This window comes from Oreochromis niloticus, linkage group LG12 (genome assembly GCF_001858045.2).
Source record: "Oreochromis niloticus isolate F11D_XX linkage group LG12, O_niloticus_UMD_NMBU, whole genome shotgun sequence".
NCBI classification, from domain to species: domain Eukaryota; kingdom Metazoa; phylum Chordata; class Actinopteri; order Cichliformes; family Cichlidae; genus Oreochromis; species Oreochromis niloticus.
Genome location: NC_031977.2, coordinates 30080857 through 30101694, shown reverse-complemented (window position 1 = coordinate 30101694; position 20838 = coordinate 30080857). Strand labels below are relative to the sequence as shown.

Genomic DNA, 20838 nt, shown 5'->3' with positions numbered 1-20838 from the left:
CTCTCTAACTTTTGCAATTCTTCTGGGACTTTTTATTGCTGATATTTTCGTGGTTCATTTGATGTTGCCAGTGTGAAAGTTTGTGCATTTGCATTGCTTATAGTTCCTTAGAGACAATGTCAGATGGAAGAAAAAAAATAATGGCACACAAAAAAGAAGAAAGTATGGGGTTGTTGACAGAAAATTTGCATTAATTGTGGCTTGACGGTCAAAAGCAATTTTTTTTAAAACTGTGAGGTCAAGTTTGTGCACACTCAGTCATGCATGAGATGCTGCATCTGCTGCGATGTACCCAGGATCAATTGTACTTACATTATGTTTTGTTTTTCTGAATAGCCTTTTGGTTGTGCATTTGGTTGTGTAGATAGACGGATAGAATACTGCACACTATTTCAGTCGTTTCTCTTCCAGATCAATAAACACATTCCTTTTTTGTTTCTTTCTGAAGAACAACTTGAGGAGGATAAATTGCACAATAATGGAGGTAAAGTATTGTCATCTGAACTCAAAAACACTCATTTTGGCTGCTCACTCTCAAGTTTTTTCTCTCTCTGTTGATCCTTCTCTGTCATTCAGCTGAAAGTTTAGTTTTAGTAAAAGTCAGCTTGTGTTTTGACTCATGCAGCTTTGCCCTGTTCTGTTTTTGAGCACTTTTCCATTTCTCATTCGCTTCCTCCATCAAGCGATGCTTAATCTGCTCCACGCCAGCATATTTGAACACCACTGCTGCTCGTGTGCTCACATCAGATAATGGAAAAAATTTATTTTTCATTGCTCAGATTAATACAGTTAACTTGTTGTAAATATATTCTTTCCACTAGGACTTCATCAAATGCTTCAATTAAGACAAAAAAAAAAAATGCTTATGGATATTTTAGTATTAAATGAATGGGAAGAACCTGCTTAGTTTAACTGCACCATTTTATTGCAAAATGCTCAAATTACAAAAAAAATAATTTCTTCCTTTAATCTAAGTTGTATCTTGATATACAGAAAGTTTTAGTTTTGGGTACATTTAAAAAATAATAATATATTTTTTGTTTTGCAGTGTTGCAGTTTAGCTTTTCATGGGTAGTCTTTTACAAAGCTGTGAGAAACATGAACAGAATTCCATTTATTATTCCATGTAAAATACATGGCACACAGTACTATGCAAAAGTCATGAGCCACCTCTCAAACCTTTAAAAACTCCTTGGCAAAAACATAGTGATTTTGAAGAATGGTCTTAAGCAATAGTTATTCAGGGTTCTTTTTGAAGATATTTAAATTGGCTGGTTTTTTTCACTCATTTTCAGTGAAGTTCTTGTACTTAAGTACACAAAAGTACATAAAGTCATGTAAGGAAATAGGGAAAAATCCAGTAAAGCACAAGAACTGACAGAGTCATCAGTTCAGGTCTTATACAGTGATGAGTCAAAATTTGAACGTGTTAATTCAAATTGTCAGAGGTACAAGAGTGAGTGTCTATAAACGTCTATAAACATGTTTGAGACTGTCATGCTTTGAGGCTGCGTTTCAGCCAGTGGTGTTGGTAATCTTTTTTGGAATTATGAATGCAGAAAGTACATTCAGATTTTGAGCCAACATGCAGTACCTTCTGAACATGGCCTTAGGGCTGTTATATATCAGCTTTATTTTTCATGATAACAGTGATCCCAAACATACTGCCAAAGCAGTAAAAGCATACCTGGATAGAAATACACACAATCGAACACTATAAGACATGGATTGGCCTCTCCAGAGCCCAGAGCTCAACATTACTGAAGAAGTGTGAGAGTGGAACAAAAAGCAGTCAACATCCACAGAAGAGCTTTGAATGTCCTTCAAGAAGCCTGGAGAACTATTCCTGAAGACTAACTGCTTAAGAGAGTTCAGGCTGGGTTGAAGAATGAACATGAAGCTTGTTTTATTTGTACAAACTCTGTTTTTGCCTTATATCTTATATTTCGATGTTTGTTGTTGGATGATTCAATGAATCACTGCACCTATTCCCCCTTTTCCCAGCAAAATATAAAGAATTGAGGGATGGCTCAAGACTTCCGTACAGTACTGTAGGTGGATATTGAATTGTAGATGGATATCTCCAAACCTGGACAAACTAAACCAAAACTATTTGCATGAGTTGAAACCACTACGTGCAACTAAAATATGTTATTTTGTTATTTTTGTAAAATTGTGAAAAACATATTTTAGCAACATGTCACAACCAGACGTTTGTCTCTGTCTTTGTGGACTTTCAACAGGGAGCCAGACCAAACAGGACTGGTCCATTCAGTGGCCCACATCAGAATCTGGCAAAGAAAACACTCCGGTGTGCCAGCCAGAGGCCAGTCAGTGGATTCGGTTCCAGCTCTCTCAAAGCCCCAAAGTCCAGTCCAAGTACAACCAGCACATGTGCCACAGCCCACAGGCCCTGGCCCCCCCACTGTATGCCGATCGACTCACTGTCGACAGCCCCTCTTCAGGGCTCTTCCCTCCCTTGGACTCTGGTCATCGCTCCCTGCCCCCATCACCCCGCCAGAGGCATTTTGGTCACACCCCTCCTCGGACTCATTTGGTGGTCAACACCATGACCCCACCTGGCACTCCTCCCATGCGGCGAAGGAATAAGGTGAAGGCCCCAGGAACACCACCTCCGCCAAGCCGCAAACTTATCCATCTTTTGCCAGGCTTCACCGCTCTGCACCGCAGCAAATCCCATGAGTTCCAGCTGGGGAACCGCTTGGATGACACACAGACACCAAAGTAAGTTTTGTGCTTCTCTGGATTTTTAATGGCAAATAGTGGCAGCCATTTTGGAGCGCTGTGTGTGTTTTTGAGTGAATACAGAGGTTATTTTCTTCGAGACTTCAGAAGTTGGTATTTAAGTTCATCATTCCCAAACCATGAGAGAAAACAAATTAAATTTTATTAATGTATTCCAAAGTGTTTTTTGGAATGTTTGCAAATGAGCCTCTGTATGGAAGTTTTGGGCATCAGAACCAAGGATTAAATATCATTTAAAGAATTCTGTGACTAAGCAATAAACAATCAAGGGCTGATTTATGTCAAGTTAACCCACTGAATGAAAGTATTATTAAATATATAATTTTTGCCTGTAACTTTACTTCAGACACTATAGTTTACCCCAATAAAAAATAAGAAAGTAGCAGAAACAACATCAAGACAATAACAAAATGTAACCATCTGTAATTAAAACACAAATAGGCAATTCCTTTATGAGCTATTATTACCACATTTATGGAATGAATTACCGTATTTTTCGAACCATAAGGCGCACTGGATTATAAGGCGCATTAAGCGAAACAAACAGTCAGATAAGTCAAATTTTACTCAATTCATTCTTCTTGCTTCCTCCACTTCTGTACCATTGATTCATTAATGTTGAATTCTCTCGCAGCTGCTCTATTCCCATGTTGTTGCAGTATATTAATGACTAACCTTGTATTGTGGATGGATTATCTCAGTTGTTCTCTTGACTGAAGTTTGGTCCGTTTACAGCATCCTGCCATGCGATTGCATTTGTCCCTGACCATCGGGAACCCTCACGTTAACTTTTTTGAGTGGAAAAAAGTTAGCATTCATCCTCCAGCTTCACTGTTTATGTTATATTAACATAGCTATGTCGCTAGTGATCATATAGCACATCATTATATACCAGCTAGCCCAACTTCAGTAACCCTACAAATGTCACTGCTGTTTAGTTTTCTGTCCTTATTTATGTTGGAAATTATAGCAGAGCTGTATGTTTTCATTTTTTCACAGATCTCTCAGTCAGAACATGCTATATCATGTTTAGGTGGAAACTAGCGAGCTAACTTCCTGCTAACTTCTAACTCCATTAAATTTAATACATTCTGTTTTCATGGATGCCTGGATGTTAAACTTAATTGTTACATCTGGTAAAGCAGCAACGCTGATCATTTTATTAAAGATGAAAGAATTTAGACAGTTTTTAACTCTCAGTGATGCTGCAGTGTTCGTTTGACTTTGGGACCTGAAGCGGACGGAGTTTTGGACCCAGATTATTCTGCGAGGCTCCTGACTATGGAGCCGTAATGCTCTGACAATCCATCAAGCGGTGCAGCTTCGTAGCTTACCAAAGTCGTACTAAAACATTTTTTGACAGAATTTTGAGCGCCGTGTACCACATAAAATCGGTTTGAGGTAGGTAAGCACAGAATTCATACATAAGGCGCACCAGATTATGAGGCACACTGTAGAATTTTTTGAGAAATTAATGGATTTTAAGTGCGCCTTATAGTGCGGAAAATATGGTAATTGAAACTTTTACACAACAATTTTCAGCACAGCATGAAAAGAAGGGACTTTAGACCTAGTATACACTTGCAGCTGGTGCACACTGCATTTTGGTGTTGTTTTGGTTTCTCATGCACTTCTTGATTTTTGTTACCTTCATGAAGCAATATAAATCTACGATTGTGTTGTGTTTTATGGCCATTTCGAATATATATCAGTATAAGGACTCTGAGATACTGATTGCAAAGAAGATGCAAAGAGCCACTTTGTGATTGCTTTGCTTTGTGTTGACTTCTTCTACTGCTATTCCACCACTGAGTTTGTGTTTCCGAGTGGCAACACCTATCATTTGGGGGAAGAGTCCAGTGTGCCCTGTGCGCCAGTTTAAATGCTTATGAGGCTGTGGTGAAATCACAGTTGGCGCATCCAAACCCATATACTATACATATGGATTGCAGCTGTCTATCTTGAAAGCCTGATCAAGATCCTACATGTGTCATTATATGGCACCTGAAGTGTTTTCAGTATTTTTTTTGTATGTTTGTCACACTTAAATGTTTCAGATCATCAAACAAATGTAAATATTATACAAAGATAACACAAGTAAACACAAAATTAAGACATTATTTAGAAAGGGGAAAATAATCCATGGCCCTTTGTTTGCAAGAACTGACAATGAGTCTTTTACAGCGCTGTTGAGGAATTTTGGCCCACTCATCTTTGCAGAATTGCTGGAAATTATTGTATCTCTCATTTGTTCCTGAATTTCCTTTGACCTCGCCATAATGTCTGCCTTTTGAGTATCTTTTAGTCTACTCCACTTGGTCCTATTTCAGTGATTTCTTGATTGTTAGATATAGTTTACAGATACAAATGATATGGGTTTCAAAACTATATTCTGCTGTTTTACAGACAGTCAAAATGCAAACAGCAATTTTGAAACTGTATGATGCCATAGGAGATAAAAGAATTGATAATGTTGCATATTCACACATCTGCTTAAACTGATAAAGGCAGAGGGGCAGTGTTACATCTAAGCCATTTAAAAGTATTATTTTCACAAATGTGAAAAACTTGTGATAGGGTTTTAGGGATTTAATCAGTACCAGGAGAGGAATGTTAATATTACATTTTGTTTGCAAGGCAGATGACGATGAATCAAATGCAGAATTAGGTAAGGCTTTGTTTTAATTTAGGTTTGAAGCTTCATGGCTCCTATTTCACCAAATTTTTTCAGTGTAAAATTATCTCAGTGATAATAGTCTAAGGTAGCAGTGGTCAGTTAATTTCAGTTGAAGCCCTGCCTGAAGCACACATTCAGAGATGCAGTCCTGTCCTCCCTCTGCTCTGTACAAAGTCTCAAAATGTAATTCCATCTGATCCAAGAAAGGAATGGCTTAGAAGGGAGGTTAGGACCGTACCTTTCCTTTAGCAGTTTTACTAGAACTTAATCTTCCACCAGACCCCAATCAGATTAATTCCTGGGAGGACATCATTGCCTATAAAGGACCAGCGGCCTGTCGGTAGAGATAAGGAGCCTTCGGGCTGAGTTCCTGACTGGCCTTCCCTATGTCTGGTGCTATGCTGATCAGATTTGGTCACAAACAGGGTCCACCACTGCTTGGTAATCAGGAACCAGAGTCTGCCTCAGGAGAGCTGCACTCATTTTGATAATACCATTAGATGACAGTGCCCCATCGCTGCTACACTTGGTAAGTTAATATTTTAGAGCTGTCCTCTGCTTTTATGATGGCCATCTGGGTTATATGTGGTGTGGGCCTGGATGTAGACAGGGCTACATCCACAATATCAGTGGGCATGGCTGTGTGTATGTGTGTATCTGCTTGGTGACGACTGGATCATAGCTCCAGTGAATAGGCTCAAACGGCATTAGAGAATTGATTACCGGTCCCAAAGCAGTGATAAACTGCAGACTGTGAATTGAGCTACTCTAATCAATGGAAAATGTATGCCTGGAAATGTTGCAACTCATTGAGACAGGGCAGATTTGCTGGCTTCTCTGATAGCTTAGTACCTCTCCTAATACATCATAATTGGATGCAGGATGGTGCTGGCAAGCATCAGGTTGGTTTTTCGTCTCTGGCACTTGTTTCTTTTATGTCTGTATGTGCAAGGAAGTAGTAGGTATCAGTTTGTTTTTCTCTTCCTTGATGCAAAGGAGACTGAAGACTGAATCGTACAGTTTGATTATTTCTTAAATGCTGCATCACAATTCATCATGTGGTTTTTCACTTAAAGATTTGGGAGGATGAGAATCTTACAAATATTCCACCAGAGAGAAAAACCTTGATAAAAATACTTAAAATATCACACAAGTTTTTTAAAAGCTAAATAAAAAGCTTTAAAAGCTTTTAAAAAAATCTTTTTGCTATGTTCTTTCCATACTTCCCACATTGCCCCCTGTTACTAGGATTTTAATAAGCGCATAGTGCTCCTTGGGTTCTCATTTTCTTGTGCTTAATTGCCTGGCAATGTGGCCAGGACGCAATAGGCAGGGATTACCCTCTGACCCAAAGAGACATTATTCTCCCTTCATCTTAATGAGATATGGGCTAATTTCTCATTATCACTGCACAAAGACTGTGCAGCTGAATGTGCAAGACTGCCCCCACCCATACTTTGTTGAAGGAAAACTGGAGTTTGGTTTTGACAGATATGATATGATAGATAAGGGGGATGTGTGAAAATGTGAAGAGTTCCTCTTGCTATCTTTTTATCTTGGATGCAATCAACTATAACCGTTAACTCAGAGATAAAGACAGAGATTAAAAAAATTTTAAAAAGGAGATAAAACATGGATATGAATGGAAAGTAATCATATTCGGCTTTCAGCATTTTTCCTCTCATGTTCATCTTGTGTTGTCGTCATCACAGTGTGAAAGCAAAGTTATATTACAGTTTTTCTCAAATGCTAAAACAAAAACGCTAAACCTCTAAACCAAATGACCAGTTGTCTAAACACATTTACTAAATCTAGCCATCATTTACCAATATCATAAACACATGTCACATGAAGACACAGTTCACAGAACACAATCCTCCGTTGTCATAAATCTAACCACATCTTTCCTTGCTAAAACACAAGTTGCAAAAGAACTCTGCTCATATTCTCAAATGAAAGCTCATGTGATGCAACATGCTTGCCACAGTCAGCAATATTTGAACACAATGAACACACCTGGCGTCATTCATTACACACAACAACTCAAAATTGGATGGTGGAAGAGGAGCAGGTCAACGAGGAAGAGGAGGAGGCTAACATGGGAGAAGAGAAGGTCCAGGAGGGAGAGCATGACAACCTCGCACCATCATTACGGACGAGATGCGAGCAACAGTCATTGACCATGTCATTGTCCATGGCATGACAATGGCTGAAGCAGGACTAAGAGTCTGTCCAAACCTGAGTAGGTTCACCGTGGCCACCATTATCAGGGCATTCAGACAACACTACAGGTATTGTACTCTATTGTTTTCTTTGTCACAATACAGTTTTACAAACCTGTGAAAGTAGTCTATTGGTTTCAAATCAGTTGTGACTGTATTGTAACACATGTCAATTGACAACACGTTTCTTTCTTTAGAGTTGAAAGAATGCCACATAGAGGTGGGAGGGTTGCCATATTTACAGCGGCACAAGAAACCCTCATTGTGGATATGGTTCGTGGGAACAACCTCATCAGACTCCGGGAGATCAGAGACAAAGCAACTCTGCGCGACACAAAGACCTACGTTACGAGTATGTGCAAGTAAGTATACATCCATGTTCACAGTACAGTTAGTGGACATACTGTGTTGCTCAGTGGCCTACATTACTTCTGGACAATACTGTGCTACCTGACTGACTGTTGTTCTGAACACCTGTGCACTTTCACATTTTCACAGAGGATATTACAGTTGGACGCGATGGCCAGACCTCATGAGTACCTCTTCCTGGATGAGGCTGGCTTCAACCTGCAGAAACGAAGGCAAAGAGGCCGTAACATCATTGGCCAAAGAGCCATCACTGAGGTCCCTGGCCAACGGGGGGCTTGTCCACCGGCATGCTGTCCTTGGGTCTTACAACACCCAACGTCTCCTCACCTTCCTAGAGGAGCTAAAAGACATCCTCCTGGACCGCCAACAACACCATCCTGGGCCCGCACATCACATTTATGTGATCATTTGGGACAATGTCTGCTTCCACAGAACAAACCAGATCAGAGAGTGGTTCACCACCAACAGTGACCACTTTTTAAACGTCTGTCTGCCACCCTACTCCCCTTTCCTGAACCCTATAGAGGAGTTCTTTTCATCGTGGAGATGGAAGGTTTATGACAGACAACCATACACAAGAGAGAACCTCCTAAGGGCAATGGAGCTGGCCTGTGTTGACATCCCAGCGGAGGCCTTCCAAGGATGGATTCGCCATTCCAGGGCGTTTTTCCAGCGGTGCCTGGCGAGATACAATATAGCCTGTGATGTGGATGAGGTGATGTGGCCCGATGCAGCTCAGCGACATGATGCCGCACAGTGATTTGGTGTGTGTGTGGTGTAAATAAAGTAAATAAAAAAACTTCACACCCTGATCATGTTTTCAAGAGTACTGTTGTGTGCAATAGATTCTGTTTTTGCATTGAGTTGTGTTACAGTAGTGTACGTACATGCAGGATTTTCTATAGATTTATACTCTTCATATGAAACTCACAAATCTAAATGCCTCTGCAGAGATCTACGACGATCCGTTACTGTATAGTTTCGAAAAATATGCATTGGCAGTTATGAAACAAAGAACCTTCTCACAAATTGAGCATTGTGTTTTCAATTTTGCTGTAGTGTGTAATGATGTGTATAGTGTTTACATTTTTGAAAGCTTCGAGCTGCTCTTTTGGTGTGAAAGTTTGTTTTATGCAGTGGGAAGGTGTGGTTGTGTTTATGTAGCTTTAGAAAAGGGTGTTGTGTTTAGACATTGGGGAACATGGTGGAAACGTTTGTGAAATGTGTTTTAGCATTTGAGAAAAACTAATATCTGAGTGCTTTGGATTTCAAAATATGTTCAGCGTTATTCCTTTTTGGCTTATATATCATCTAAAATCGTTTAGAAATGTTTTTGCATTGTACACGTTCTCTAAAGTTGGCTTTCGAAGCATCTTGATATCCTTTCTAATGTATATTAGCCTCCATTTCCATGTTTTTAATTTTTTCACACGATAGGTTTCAGATACTGACATTTTTGCAATCATGGTTTGAAAATTGATTCTGACTGCTTTTTTTCATCGAAAAGCTCAGCAAATACTGTGGTCTGCTGGTGTGGACGCTCCTCTTCTGCTTGAAAGCTTTGTCCTTCTTGGTTTAATGTGTTTGTCTGTGAGATAATGTGTTTTCCTTTCAGCTTGCAGTGAACCACAGGATCGTTTCTATCCCTCCATAGAAATAATGAGCAAATTGCCTCCTTACCGATGTGTATCTATGAATTCAAGAAACTCTCACCCTGGAATGAAACCGCTGCCAATTTTGCAAGTCATAATGCATAAGAGAGGGAAACTTTCTCCTTTTGGGGAAATTGGAGTCTTCTTTCTCACCACCTGTCAAGTGCTAGTCCAAATATATTCAGTCTTGTGTAGAAGTGATTTTGTCCTGTGTCTCTTGATGCAGATAGCTTGCTAGCTGCTCACTGCCTTTACTTGTAGCCGTTTTCAACTGGTAATAAGGTCATTTTTGGCAGCTTAAAAAAAAAGAAAGCTCTAAGGATGCTAATGAGGTGTCAATTCAAAGCAGAATTATTAGAAAACCAACTCATTAACATTACAGGGAATCGTTTTGCTAAGAAGTATGGCACAACAGTGATATAAACATTACCTACCAAGAAGAATTAAGGAGGGAAAATAAGTGTTTTGCATTCTAGCAGATTTAACACTTTTGCATTCCGCAGACAGTTTTTCAGCTAATAGGCCATTAGATCAAAAAATGTGTGCCGTTCATGGACAAACAACAATGTTGTGTCTTTAAATACGGCTGCAGCTGTTGTCTCCAAGAAGAGACGTTTGTTTTGCAAAAGGAAGCCACAAAATGAAAAAGCGTGTATCAAAAACAGGCAGATGTGTTAACGGGTAAATGATATCAAGCTAAATAAAAACACGTCTTAATTAAGGTAATCATTTCATTGTGCAAATAAAAGAACAGGGAGGCACTGCTCACAGACATTTAATAATTGTTCTGTGAATACAAAGAACTTCCTCCAACTACTAAAGCATTTTTGAGAAAAAAAAAGCCTTTATATTATTTATTTAAAAAAAAAAACAAGCACAAAAACCCCCGCAACTAAATGCTGCATTGAAAATGTTTAAAATACATCACTAAATTCAGTTGAAACCAATCTTTTGGCATTATGCAGTGACACTAAGATGACATTGTAGTTGCATTTAAATGAGTCTTTCTGATAAGTTGCACTTCATAAAAGCAATCAAATGGAACTCCCACACACTGTCTCGTTTGCTGCTAGAGTATTAATTAAATTACGTTTCGGTCTGTCTGACCTTCAGTCAGGTGCCCAAAGATTTTGTATCAGATCTGCAGTGAAGCAAAAGCCCATGCTTCTAACTAATTTTGTCACAGTCTACGGCAGGGAGGTAACTGAGCGATCAAACTCTTTTCCAGGCACAGGGTAAATAGAGAAAAGGACACAAAAATGTGGATTACTTCTTTGTATTTTCACCTGTATTGCTGCTACGTTTGAATGAAAAATCAATTACTGTGGTGATTAAATACTGAAAAGTGACTTGCTCATGTTTTTCCTCTTTGAGGTTTTTTAGTAAATGACAGATTATGAGACCTAAGAGTTGAATTGAAACCGAGGACTTTAAAAAACATTGAACAAATTAAAGTTTGAATATTTTAGGACTATGTATGATTGATTTTTTTTCAGTATTTATCATAAAAAAGGGGTACTGAGTGGTACTAACAGTGCAAATAGACTGTATGTTACTCCCATTTGAGAAACACTGCTTTGATGGAAAATGAAGACATAATGAAAATCTTGTAATGTTTCTTCACATCTGTGGAGATAGATGTTGAGCAGATTCCTTTTCTTCTTTTGTATCTAGGGCTGCGGCTCTGTTTTATCATTTTATTGTACAAATAGATCTCCAGGCATGAATTTAACACGTAGAATAATCATGACAGTTAATGCATGATTAGCATGATGCTTAAAAAGAAGTGACCTTTCTATTACTGTGAAAAAGTTCAGATCTACATTGACATCATAGGTCTGTATTTAGCCCTAAAACATTTTTGGCATTTGTTTCACTTTTTAAAAACAGATAGTGAGCAAACCAAAACAGTTGTTCAAGCTGAAAACAATCGCCTGAAGCAAGAAGAGTTCAAGCAGATATATTAGTTTTACAGTAATCTCTCCTGTTTACAGCTTTTTTTCTCTTCTATATTAATTTGTGATGACTACAAAGTAGCAAAACGTATTCCCTCTCCTATAATTAATGAGTTTATTCTTAGCATAAAAAAATATGCTGAGTCTAGGGATGGTGCCAAGTTTAGGGGAATTAGGGAAGTAATTAGTTTGAAATTTGTCTGAGTCATTCAGTGTACACTATGTACAATAGTGTACAATAAATATGCATGTAGAGTAGAAGAATACGGTGTTAATATTCATTTTCATTTGTTATGCTGCTTTTTATCGTCACGAGCAGATGTTTCCTTGGAAGTTTCTTGCTTTAGACATGACATAAATAATGATCAAAATACAAAATGAATTAACCTCCCAGCTAAATACATTACCAGTTTAAAAACTTTGGGACTTGTATAAAATGTAAATAAAAACAGAACAATGCAGCGACTTGCATATTTCATAAATCCATGTTCTATGTTAAAAAAATAGTTTTGAAGATGTCAAGTTTCAGTAAGGTCCTAATCTAAAGGAGCACACTTAGTTAAAAGATCAGAATGATAAGGAGATGCTAACCCATTTAGTCACTTACAAAAAAAAATGTTAAAATTTATTTATTTAAAAACAAACTTGGAGCCAGTGTAAAAGGGGCAAAATATTGTATTGTTTGCCTGTGGCTGTCAGGAGTCGAGCTGACACATTTTGAACAAACTGTGGACAAGAGGCTATTCCAATAAGCAAGCGTGGATGAAGTGAAGTAAGCAGAGGATAGAAACTTCTTATTCTTCACAATTTATATTAAACAGCATTTATTATTTTATCAAATGTGAAACTGCTGTGAAAAAGCACCCTCACACCCTCACAAGGATGTTTGGGAATTTTCCAGAGGGCCAAGATCTTTGAACAAGGAGTGAAGTTCAGGAGGTCTGAATAAAGTACCCCTTCTGTTTTCATTGATTCACATTTAAAAAATGTAAGAGTATCCACAATTTTATGTCAGTGAGACAGTCCGGCAAGACATTTTGAAATCGACGGTAGTAACACATCTCCAAAAAGCTGGGGCAGGGCCATATTTACAACTGTGTAGCATTCCCTGTTGTTTCAGATTATGTGAACATCTGGGATATGAAGGGACCAGTGAACTCTTGCGAAAGGAATATTATCCCATTCTTTACTGATAGAGAATTTTCACTGCTCAGTCCTGGGTCTTCTTTGCTGTATTTTTTGTTTTGTGAGGTGCAGTTTTAATTTGGTAAAGGGTTTGGACTGCAAGCAGACCATTAAGGCATGCTGTTGTAATAGATGTAGTATGTGGTTTAGCATTGTCTTGCTGAAACATGCAAGACATACAGTATATGTTATGCAAGGCCTTCCCCCTACTATCTGGATTAAAGCATATGTTGCTGTAAAACTTGTGTATAACTTTCAGCAGTGGTGATTTTTGGAAGAGCTCTTGAGCCTGTCCAGTGATGTCCATGACAGAATCGTACCCATTTTTAATGCAGTGCAGCCTGAGGGCCCTAATGTGTTTGAGACGTATTGCTCTCTTCAAATTCAAAATGAGCTAATATTTTGAATGAAATAGTAAAATGTCTCAGTTTAAACATTTAATATGTTTTCTGTGTTCCCTTATGTATAAAATATGAGTTTATGAGATTTGTAAATCATTACATTCTGTTTTTATTGACATTGTTTTCATGCCCCAACTTTATTTTAGCTTTGAGGTTGTAGAAACCATAATATGCTCCCTGTCTGTCAAATAATGTGTACTTGATGTCAACACATGCAGCTTGGAAACCCATTTTTCAAAACAGAATTTTCCACGGAGAGGGTTAAAGAGCACCGCTGTATCAATACAGTGGCAATATTACTGTTTGTTTTGCTGTGATGACTGAAACGTCTCCTAGTGTTGCTGGTAAATTGCCATCAAACCACTGTTAACCTTACGTGACATGATTGAATATGTGCAGCATCAAAATCAATTTTAAATTACATATCAAAAAGAGTGGCTCACCAGAGGTTTCTGGGTTTTCTTTTTCAATCGGCCTCGTCGTGTTCATATATCCTAGAGAGACAGACATAGATAATTACATTTTTCATGTTAGCATACTTAACATCTCGTCAGCTAGGTAATCATTTCTTAATGACTCCATCGTTTGCCCCTTCATATACAAATCTGACTTTGAAATGCGAGAGCTGGTTTTTGCAATCAGTTTCCACTAACCTGACTGAAAACACAGACTTCCACAAACATTGTAGGTGACGCTAACACACACATCTCAAGTGTTCTAATCATTATTTAATGTCTTTTACCTGGATTTTCCTGTTGTCACTGTTAAATTGAGATACCTACATTGTTACAGCTATTGAATAATAATGATTTAAAGATAATATAGATTATATTTTATAGTATCTTTGCATTTATTACAAAGAGATACTGGATAAAATGGGGAATGTGGGGAAAGACCCTTTTTTGCCTTCAGAACTGCTCAGTTCTTTGTGACAGAGATTCAACAAGTCACAGTAAACAGTGCTCAGAGATTTTCATCCATGCTGGCATGTTAACATCACAGAGTTGATTGATATGTTTTTGGCTGTACATCCATGATGCCAGTCTCCTGTTTCCAAAGGTGCGTTGCTGCAGCAGTCCCCAACCCCTGGGCCATGGACTGGTACCGGTCCGTGAATCGTTTGGTACCGGGTCACGAAAGTTGAGGCTCCGGTGTGAAATTTATGGTTTTCAGGGTTTTTATCGGTTTTTATCGTTATTTTGTTATCGTTTTTATCATTAACTCGGTTTCCCTGGGTCTTTTCCCGTGTGTTATGAATAAATCTTCTTTTTTTTTGGTAGTTTTACTTTGTTGCATTAATCCACGACACCTTAAAGGCTGGTCCGTGAAAATATTGTCAGACATAAACCGGTCCGTGGTGCAAAAAAGGTTGGGGAAAGCTGCATTTCTGGATTGACATCTAGTGACTGTAGAGGCCATTTGAGTACAGTAAACTCTAAATTGTCACTATTCAAGAAAGTACTCAGAGATGATTTAAGCTTTGTGATATGGGACATTGGTTGGGTCCACTGTGGTCATAAAAGGATGGAACTGGTCTCTAACAATATTCCTGAAGGCTCTGGCATTTAACCAGTGTTCTGTTGGCATTAAGGGTCCCAAAGTGTGCCAAGAAAACATCTCCCACAACAATACTCCACCATCAGCAACTTGAGCAAGGCAGGATAGATGCACACACAAATACTGATACTACCATATGAATTTTGCAGCAGAAATTGAGACTCATGAACTTTTTCCCAGTTGTGTATTGTCCAGTTTTCATTTTTGTGAATTGTAGCCCGGTTTCCTGCTGTCAGCTGAACTGATGTGATATTCTACTGCTGTAGCCCATCTGCTTCCATGTGTTGTGCATTCAGAGATCCTCTTCTGCAAACCTTGGTTTTACATTAAGTGGCTATTTGATTTGCTGTCGCCTACCTATCAGCTAGAAGCAGTTTGGCCATTTCTTCCTAGTGTCTGGCATCAACAGACACATTTTTGCACAGAGTACTGCTGCTCCCTGGATGCTTTCTCTTTTTCAGACCATTCTCTGTAAACCCTAGAGATGGTTCAAGGATATCTGTCAAGGAGGAATTATTTATACAGCCAGATCACACACATCAAGCAAAATGCAATAAAAAAGTAGTAAATATAGACAAAAAACAACCTTAATATTGAGAACATAATGAGTTATTCAAATACCATTGGAAGTTGGGACAAATTAGTTTTTGAGTCTATTTGTCCTGTGCATTGGCATACAAGTATCTGCAACAAGGTGGAAGGAAAAGTCTTTTTTGATAAGGGGTAGCTAGGATCAGCCAGAAAAAAAGGGTCTTCTTCAAGGTGTCAACCTTGTACAGGTGACGAAGATCATTCAGGTTCACACGTGCGATTTTACGATACATTGTAACTATACCTTGAAGTCTGATTTTGTTCTTTAGGTTCAGTGACCAGTATGACAGTTGTGTCGACAAATCCCACAACATCAGCGGCTTCTGAAACTACTCAGAGCAGCACGTCAAGCATGCCACATTCAAAGTAACTTAAATAAACCTCTTACCCATTCTGATGCTTGATTTGAACTTCAGGAGGTTGATGTACCTAACAAAGTTTGTTGTCGAGTGTATGACCATGAGCTGTTAGTAGAGCCTGACCTAAATTTCTGCTAAAATGTGATGTGAATATCATTACAGTTTTGCTTGAGCTTTTTTTAAAGTCTTTTTCAACTATTGAGTAAGTTGACTAAAGTATTTTGCTTGTACGGTATGAAGGTTTCAACGGCCTTAAAGCATATGCTGCTGTAAAACCTGTGTATAACTTTCAGCAGTGGTGATTTTTGTAAGAGCTCCTGAGCCTATCCAGTGATTTCCATAACAGAATCGTGCCCATTTTTAATGCAGTGCAGCCTGAGAGCCCCAGTGTGTTTGAGACGTATTGCTCTCTTCAAATTCAAAATGAGCTAATATTTTGAAAGAAATAGTAAAATATCTCAGTTTAAACATTTAATATATTTTCTGTGTTCTGTTATGTATAAAATATGAGTTTATGAGATTTGTAAATCATTACATTCTGTTTTTATTGACATTGTTCTTCATGCCCCAACTTTTCTTTAGCTTTGAGGTTGTAGAAACCATAATATGCTCCCTGTCTGTCAAATAACGTGTACTTGATGTCAACACATGCAGCTTGGAAACCCATTTTTCAAAACAGAATTTTTCACGGAGAGGGTTAAAGAGCACCGCTGTATCAATACAGTGGCAATATTACTGTTAGACACTCGACTAAAGTATTTTGCTTCTACCCTATGAAGTTTTCAATGGCCTTGATGCCAATGTTTGACCACTTTAATAGTTGTTTCAATCAGGAAATAAGCCCAGAGCAGGAATTCTTTTGGGTCCAAGAGCAAATCATTTTTTCTTGTTTATTCTTTTTTTTTTCTCCTTTACTGTTTGTGAAAATACATATAAAATACACATGAAGTTTCTGAGATTCTGTAAGAGTTATTGGGTTCTTGCTCTGAAAGTGTTTCTTGAAAAGATATTGTTTTGAGAGATTGCAAAACACTTTAAAAAGTAGTTTCTGAAATCTGTTTTTTGCCAAATTATGTTGTGTTTTTTTGTCTAGGGTTCTAATTATCCATGTCTGCAAATCCTTTGGTAAACAATGAAATTACCAGTTGAGAGGAAAATACAGTTTCTTACAAAATACCTCCCGAAAGGCATTAGAAACCACAAGTTGTTTATATCTCACCGCGTAAATGTACGTGCTGGTGGAATACTTTTTTGAGAGTTCTTTGAGACTTGTTAATAGTTTTACTTAGAAAACATAAGTGTGCCGGATATCCAGGACCACTTAAACTTTAATTTCTATGCAGGAGTGCAACAGCAATTTCATTTTGCTTATGTAGCACCCTGTCTATCTCTCTTCCTCTCCTCACATTTATTTTACAGCGTTCCCCCCATCTCTCGCTCCCTCCCTCTCCATGCCCTTTCAAAGCAGAGAGGCTCTTTGGGCTGGAGTGTCAATTAATGAACCTCGTTGTCTATGTTAATGAGTAGTAACATGCGTGCGTGGAAAAGGCCAAGTGAGTTGTTCGTCTGTCACAGTCCCACTTGGCGCGTCATACTAAGATCATTCTGGAAAGTGGGTGTGTTTGTTTTTTCCAGTGTCTCTTGTCTTGCCTTCCCACTGCCAGTAGAAATGGTAATATCCTATAGTTAATGCCACCTTATGAGACTTTCACAGCTTTTTTGAATGTTAAGCACTTTCTTATTGAATTGGATGTTTGCTAATAAATCACATGGTGCCGGGGGGTTGGCATGATTCACCCTCTGCTTCTCTCAGGGTAATTCTACCATGCAACACTCAGGGGAAGCAAATTTGCATCCTTTCCATGACTAATTTAGCTGTTTGCTTTCACTGAACTGGTGTACACACCATATATTTCGCTCCCCTTTCCTTTCCCCTTTCGTTCTCTGTTTCCTTTTCTTTCTCTCTTCACCCCTTTCATTATGGTTCCCTTTTGAAACGCTGTCAATGTGTTATTTTTCAGCCATCCATAACATGTACCAATCCTGTCACAAAATAATGTTTTATTGGGTTTCGTTCTGTCTGTAGTTCAAAGGAAACTGCAGTTTAGTTGTGATGATCAAGTGTTGAACATTAAAAGCTTTTTTCATTCATGAACTCCTGAAGATTTTGGGAGAATTAGGAGGGGATGTGTCCAAAGTTGTCCTTTCTCACTTGTTGCACACTACCTTGGGTAATAGTGAGATGTTCTCACTATTAGAAAGACTAGGTAACCTAGGTAAGGCATGCAGGAGAAAGGACATGTACTGCCCACTCACTCACTCACTCACTCACTCACTCAGGTAACTGTTATCTTCTACCCTGGCTTCTACTGGGCATTTCACAGACTCTATTCTGGTAAACTGGTAGGACTTTTTAATGTCCAGAACAGCTGAGTTGGACATTTAAGCTCTTATTTGCGGCACCACCAGCTCTGTGAACAAATAACCCCTGCAGAGGGCTCAAATATAATCTTCCTTTCAAACTGATATTCAGGTCAGGCTCAGGTTATACAATTGAGTGAACCTCAATTGTATTACCTGAGCCAAAACATTATGATCTCCTCTGGTGTGGTTGCAATTTAATGGATTTAAAGTCAGAATGATATTCATGGAATGGAACTTCATTTACAGAAAACCTACACTCTTTATTAATTCATTTATTATTTATGAAGTCAGGCCAACATCATCTGCTATTGCATTTTGAGATTATTTTATAATATTGAAGTTAAGTGGCTTACATTGTGGAAAGGTGCTGTGGAAAACCAGGGGTTGAAATGGCATTAAAACTTTTAAATTGATGTGTTTCCTTGTACCCCCATCAAGACGAAATGACAGCTGGACTGAGAATACTGCACAAATTAATTAACTACATTTCAAAGAGGTCAAATATTCTTACAAATGAAATTATTACATTTAAAATACTTTTACAGAAATTGTCATGCTCCAAGCTCTTTGATCCTGTACTTTGAATTTTGTTTTTGGTAATGTTTCGTTCTTTTGGATTTAAGAAGTGTTTATGTTCTGTAGTTGCTTGAGTTTAGTATTTCCTAGAGCCATGTAGTCATATATCCTCTTGTGTTCCCTTTATATCTGTCATGTCTCCATGTTTGTTTGCCTTTTTGTCTAAGTCAGGTTTGCATGTCTTAGTGTGGGCCTCAGCGAATGCGTTTCTTCCCGTTTTATTTTGATGGTCTGTTTCATGTGTGTGATGTTCAGTTTTGTTTCCCCTGTCTCGTCAGTCAAATTCTGTTCCTCAGAATGTGTGTTTTGTGTGTTGTGCTGTGTTCCCCAGGTGTGTCCATTCTGCCGTATCTCCTCTTGTGTATATCTCTCTCTGTTCTTTGTTGTGTGCTCCCACATGGTGCTTGTAGCCTCCATCAGCCTGTTCTGTCAGTCCCTTCTAACCAAGCTTAGCTATTTTACTTGCTTTTTGTTTGCTTCACCTTTTTTCCAGTAATAGTGCTATGACTTTTATATCAGAAATTCACAGTTATTCTCTAAATTCTTTAAATGACAGCAGCAACATTATTCATCACACTTGCAGGCATCATAATCTGTAGGACCACTATGGTTCCTGAATTGTTTTGATGGGGGAAAGTTTTAAAAATATTCCCCTCTCTGATGCTTTTTTCTCCCCATAAATTGCACCCTGCCTTTGTCGTTTACCATTAAAACAGCTGGAACGTGCCAGTGCATGCCAGTGCAACTTTGATGCTAATATAGTGATTTCTTTCGTCTTTTTTATAGCATCCATCCCCAAATTTAAGTTTTGCTCAGCTGAATTCTCTGAAATACAGTGACAACAAATGTAGAATCTCAGATCTGCTTTCATGCTGAGAGTTCATATAAACCATTGTCAATTATATGGGAACAATCCACGAGTTCAGTCATTAAAAAACTAAATCAACTAAGTTTCCAGAGTTGGTATACCTGAAAGTTGGATTAACAAAGCCAATTTATATTGCTTTGTTAATCTCTTGCTTGCTACCCAACAAAGTGACACTTCCATTGGCAATCTTTGCCTGCTAAGCTGTGACTGGTCAGCTGATTCTCCGAATGAAAGAGCCGTCATTGGGCACAACATCAGAGCTGCTACACGAACCGTAAATGTGGGTGATGGTTCAGAGGTCTGGAACCAGGCTAATCTGGTAATACAGATTGAGGCAGAAGTGCCACTTTTTATGGTTACCTGTAGTTTAATACATCTTGTGCACTGATCTGAAATGGGGGTTATACTACTGACTAGAACTGTGCTTGAACTGTCCAATATGGGATTAGACAACCAATCAGGAGTAAAAGTGTATGGTATGTAGCTATGATGTAATTATATGGTCTGTTAGGAATTTTGGATTTGTCTGTTCACATGTTAAACCACAACACTCTTACTGCAGCAGCAACTCCAGTGGTACAAAAAGTACAACACCTCACAGTTAAGGCAGAAACCTTACTGGTTTGGTAATTGAGGTGAAATTACCCCCTGTTACTGCTTTGTTTCATGGGTCGATCTGTTACAATGAAGACAAGTTTATTGCTTTTACTTTAAGAATACATTTTTGAGTGTCCCTGAAACTTAAGCTTGGATCTAATCAATGCAGCTGCTCTCCAGGTGATCCAATAAGAAATCCAGAGCACAGCAATAACCAATAACCTCTGACCCCGGAGGATTATTGGCCATGCATTTTCTCCGGCGAGTGACGTTCACTGTGGTGTCAAGTGTACTCCACAAGGCTATATATGTCACTGCTGTGAAATAAAATATGTATGTGTGTGGAATAAGGGTGAAGACGCTTTTCTCTGTGGACAAAACCTCATCCATGTTAATCAGGTTTTGGCCCCTTGGCCATTAATGATAATTCAGGTGAGAGGGGATGTCACCACCAAGCTGTTAAATGCTAGACGCTCCCACCCATCCCTTCCATCCATTCGCACGTCTATTGGCCATAATGAGTGCTCACCCCAGCCTCTCCCAGCGGCCAGAAATTGGAGTCATGATTATGAATTTATATGAGTGTTTAGGAGTGGAGGTGAGCCTAAATGCCACCGTTGCTTGTGGAAAATGGATTTA

General features: G+C 38.6%; 2 protein-coding genes across 5 annotated transcripts in view; both read left to right on the top strand.

The window, feature by feature from the left end:
* ksr2 (kinase suppressor of ras 2) overlaps positions 1 to 20838 on the top strand; it is a 122550-nt gene that overhangs the window by 26637 nt on the left and 75075 nt on the right. For 3 of the 4 annotated variants that reach the window (XM_025912025.1, XM_025912024.1, XM_019365510.2), the window contains exons 4-5: positions 449 to 484; positions 2244 to 2745. In XM_025912025.1, coding sequence (XP_025767810.1) covers positions 449 to 484; positions 2244 to 2745 — 538 coding nt within the window. The remainder of the gene's footprint in view (positions 1 to 448; positions 485 to 2243; positions 2746 to 20838) is intronic. The other variant, XM_005473616.4, reaches the window with a different exon arrangement.
* On the top strand, positions 4137 to 11026 carry LOC109204508 (uncharacterized). Its single transcript, XM_019365511.2, has 3 exons — positions 4137 to 7734; positions 7863 to 8027; positions 8164 to 11026. Exons 1-3 carry the CDS (start codon positions 7604 to 7606, stop codon positions 8792 to 8794), a joined length of 927 nt encoding a protein of 308 aa, XP_019221056.1. The 5' UTR covers positions 4137 to 7603; the 3' UTR covers positions 8795 to 11026.

Bases quoted from the DNA above. Each gene is read 5' to 3' on its own strand.
- LOC109204508 (XM_019365511.2), top strand. From the start codon at position 7,604: ATGCGAGCAACAGTCATTGACCATGTCATTGTCCATGGCATGACAATG. The intron at 7,735-7,862 runs GTATTGTACTCT...TTCTTTCTTTAG, and splicing joins GCATTCAGACAACACTACAG to AGTTGAAAGAATGCCACATA. The intron at 8,028-8,163 runs GTAAGTATACAT...ACATTTTCACAG, and splicing joins TACGTTACGAGTATGTGCAA to AGGATATTACAGTTGGACGC.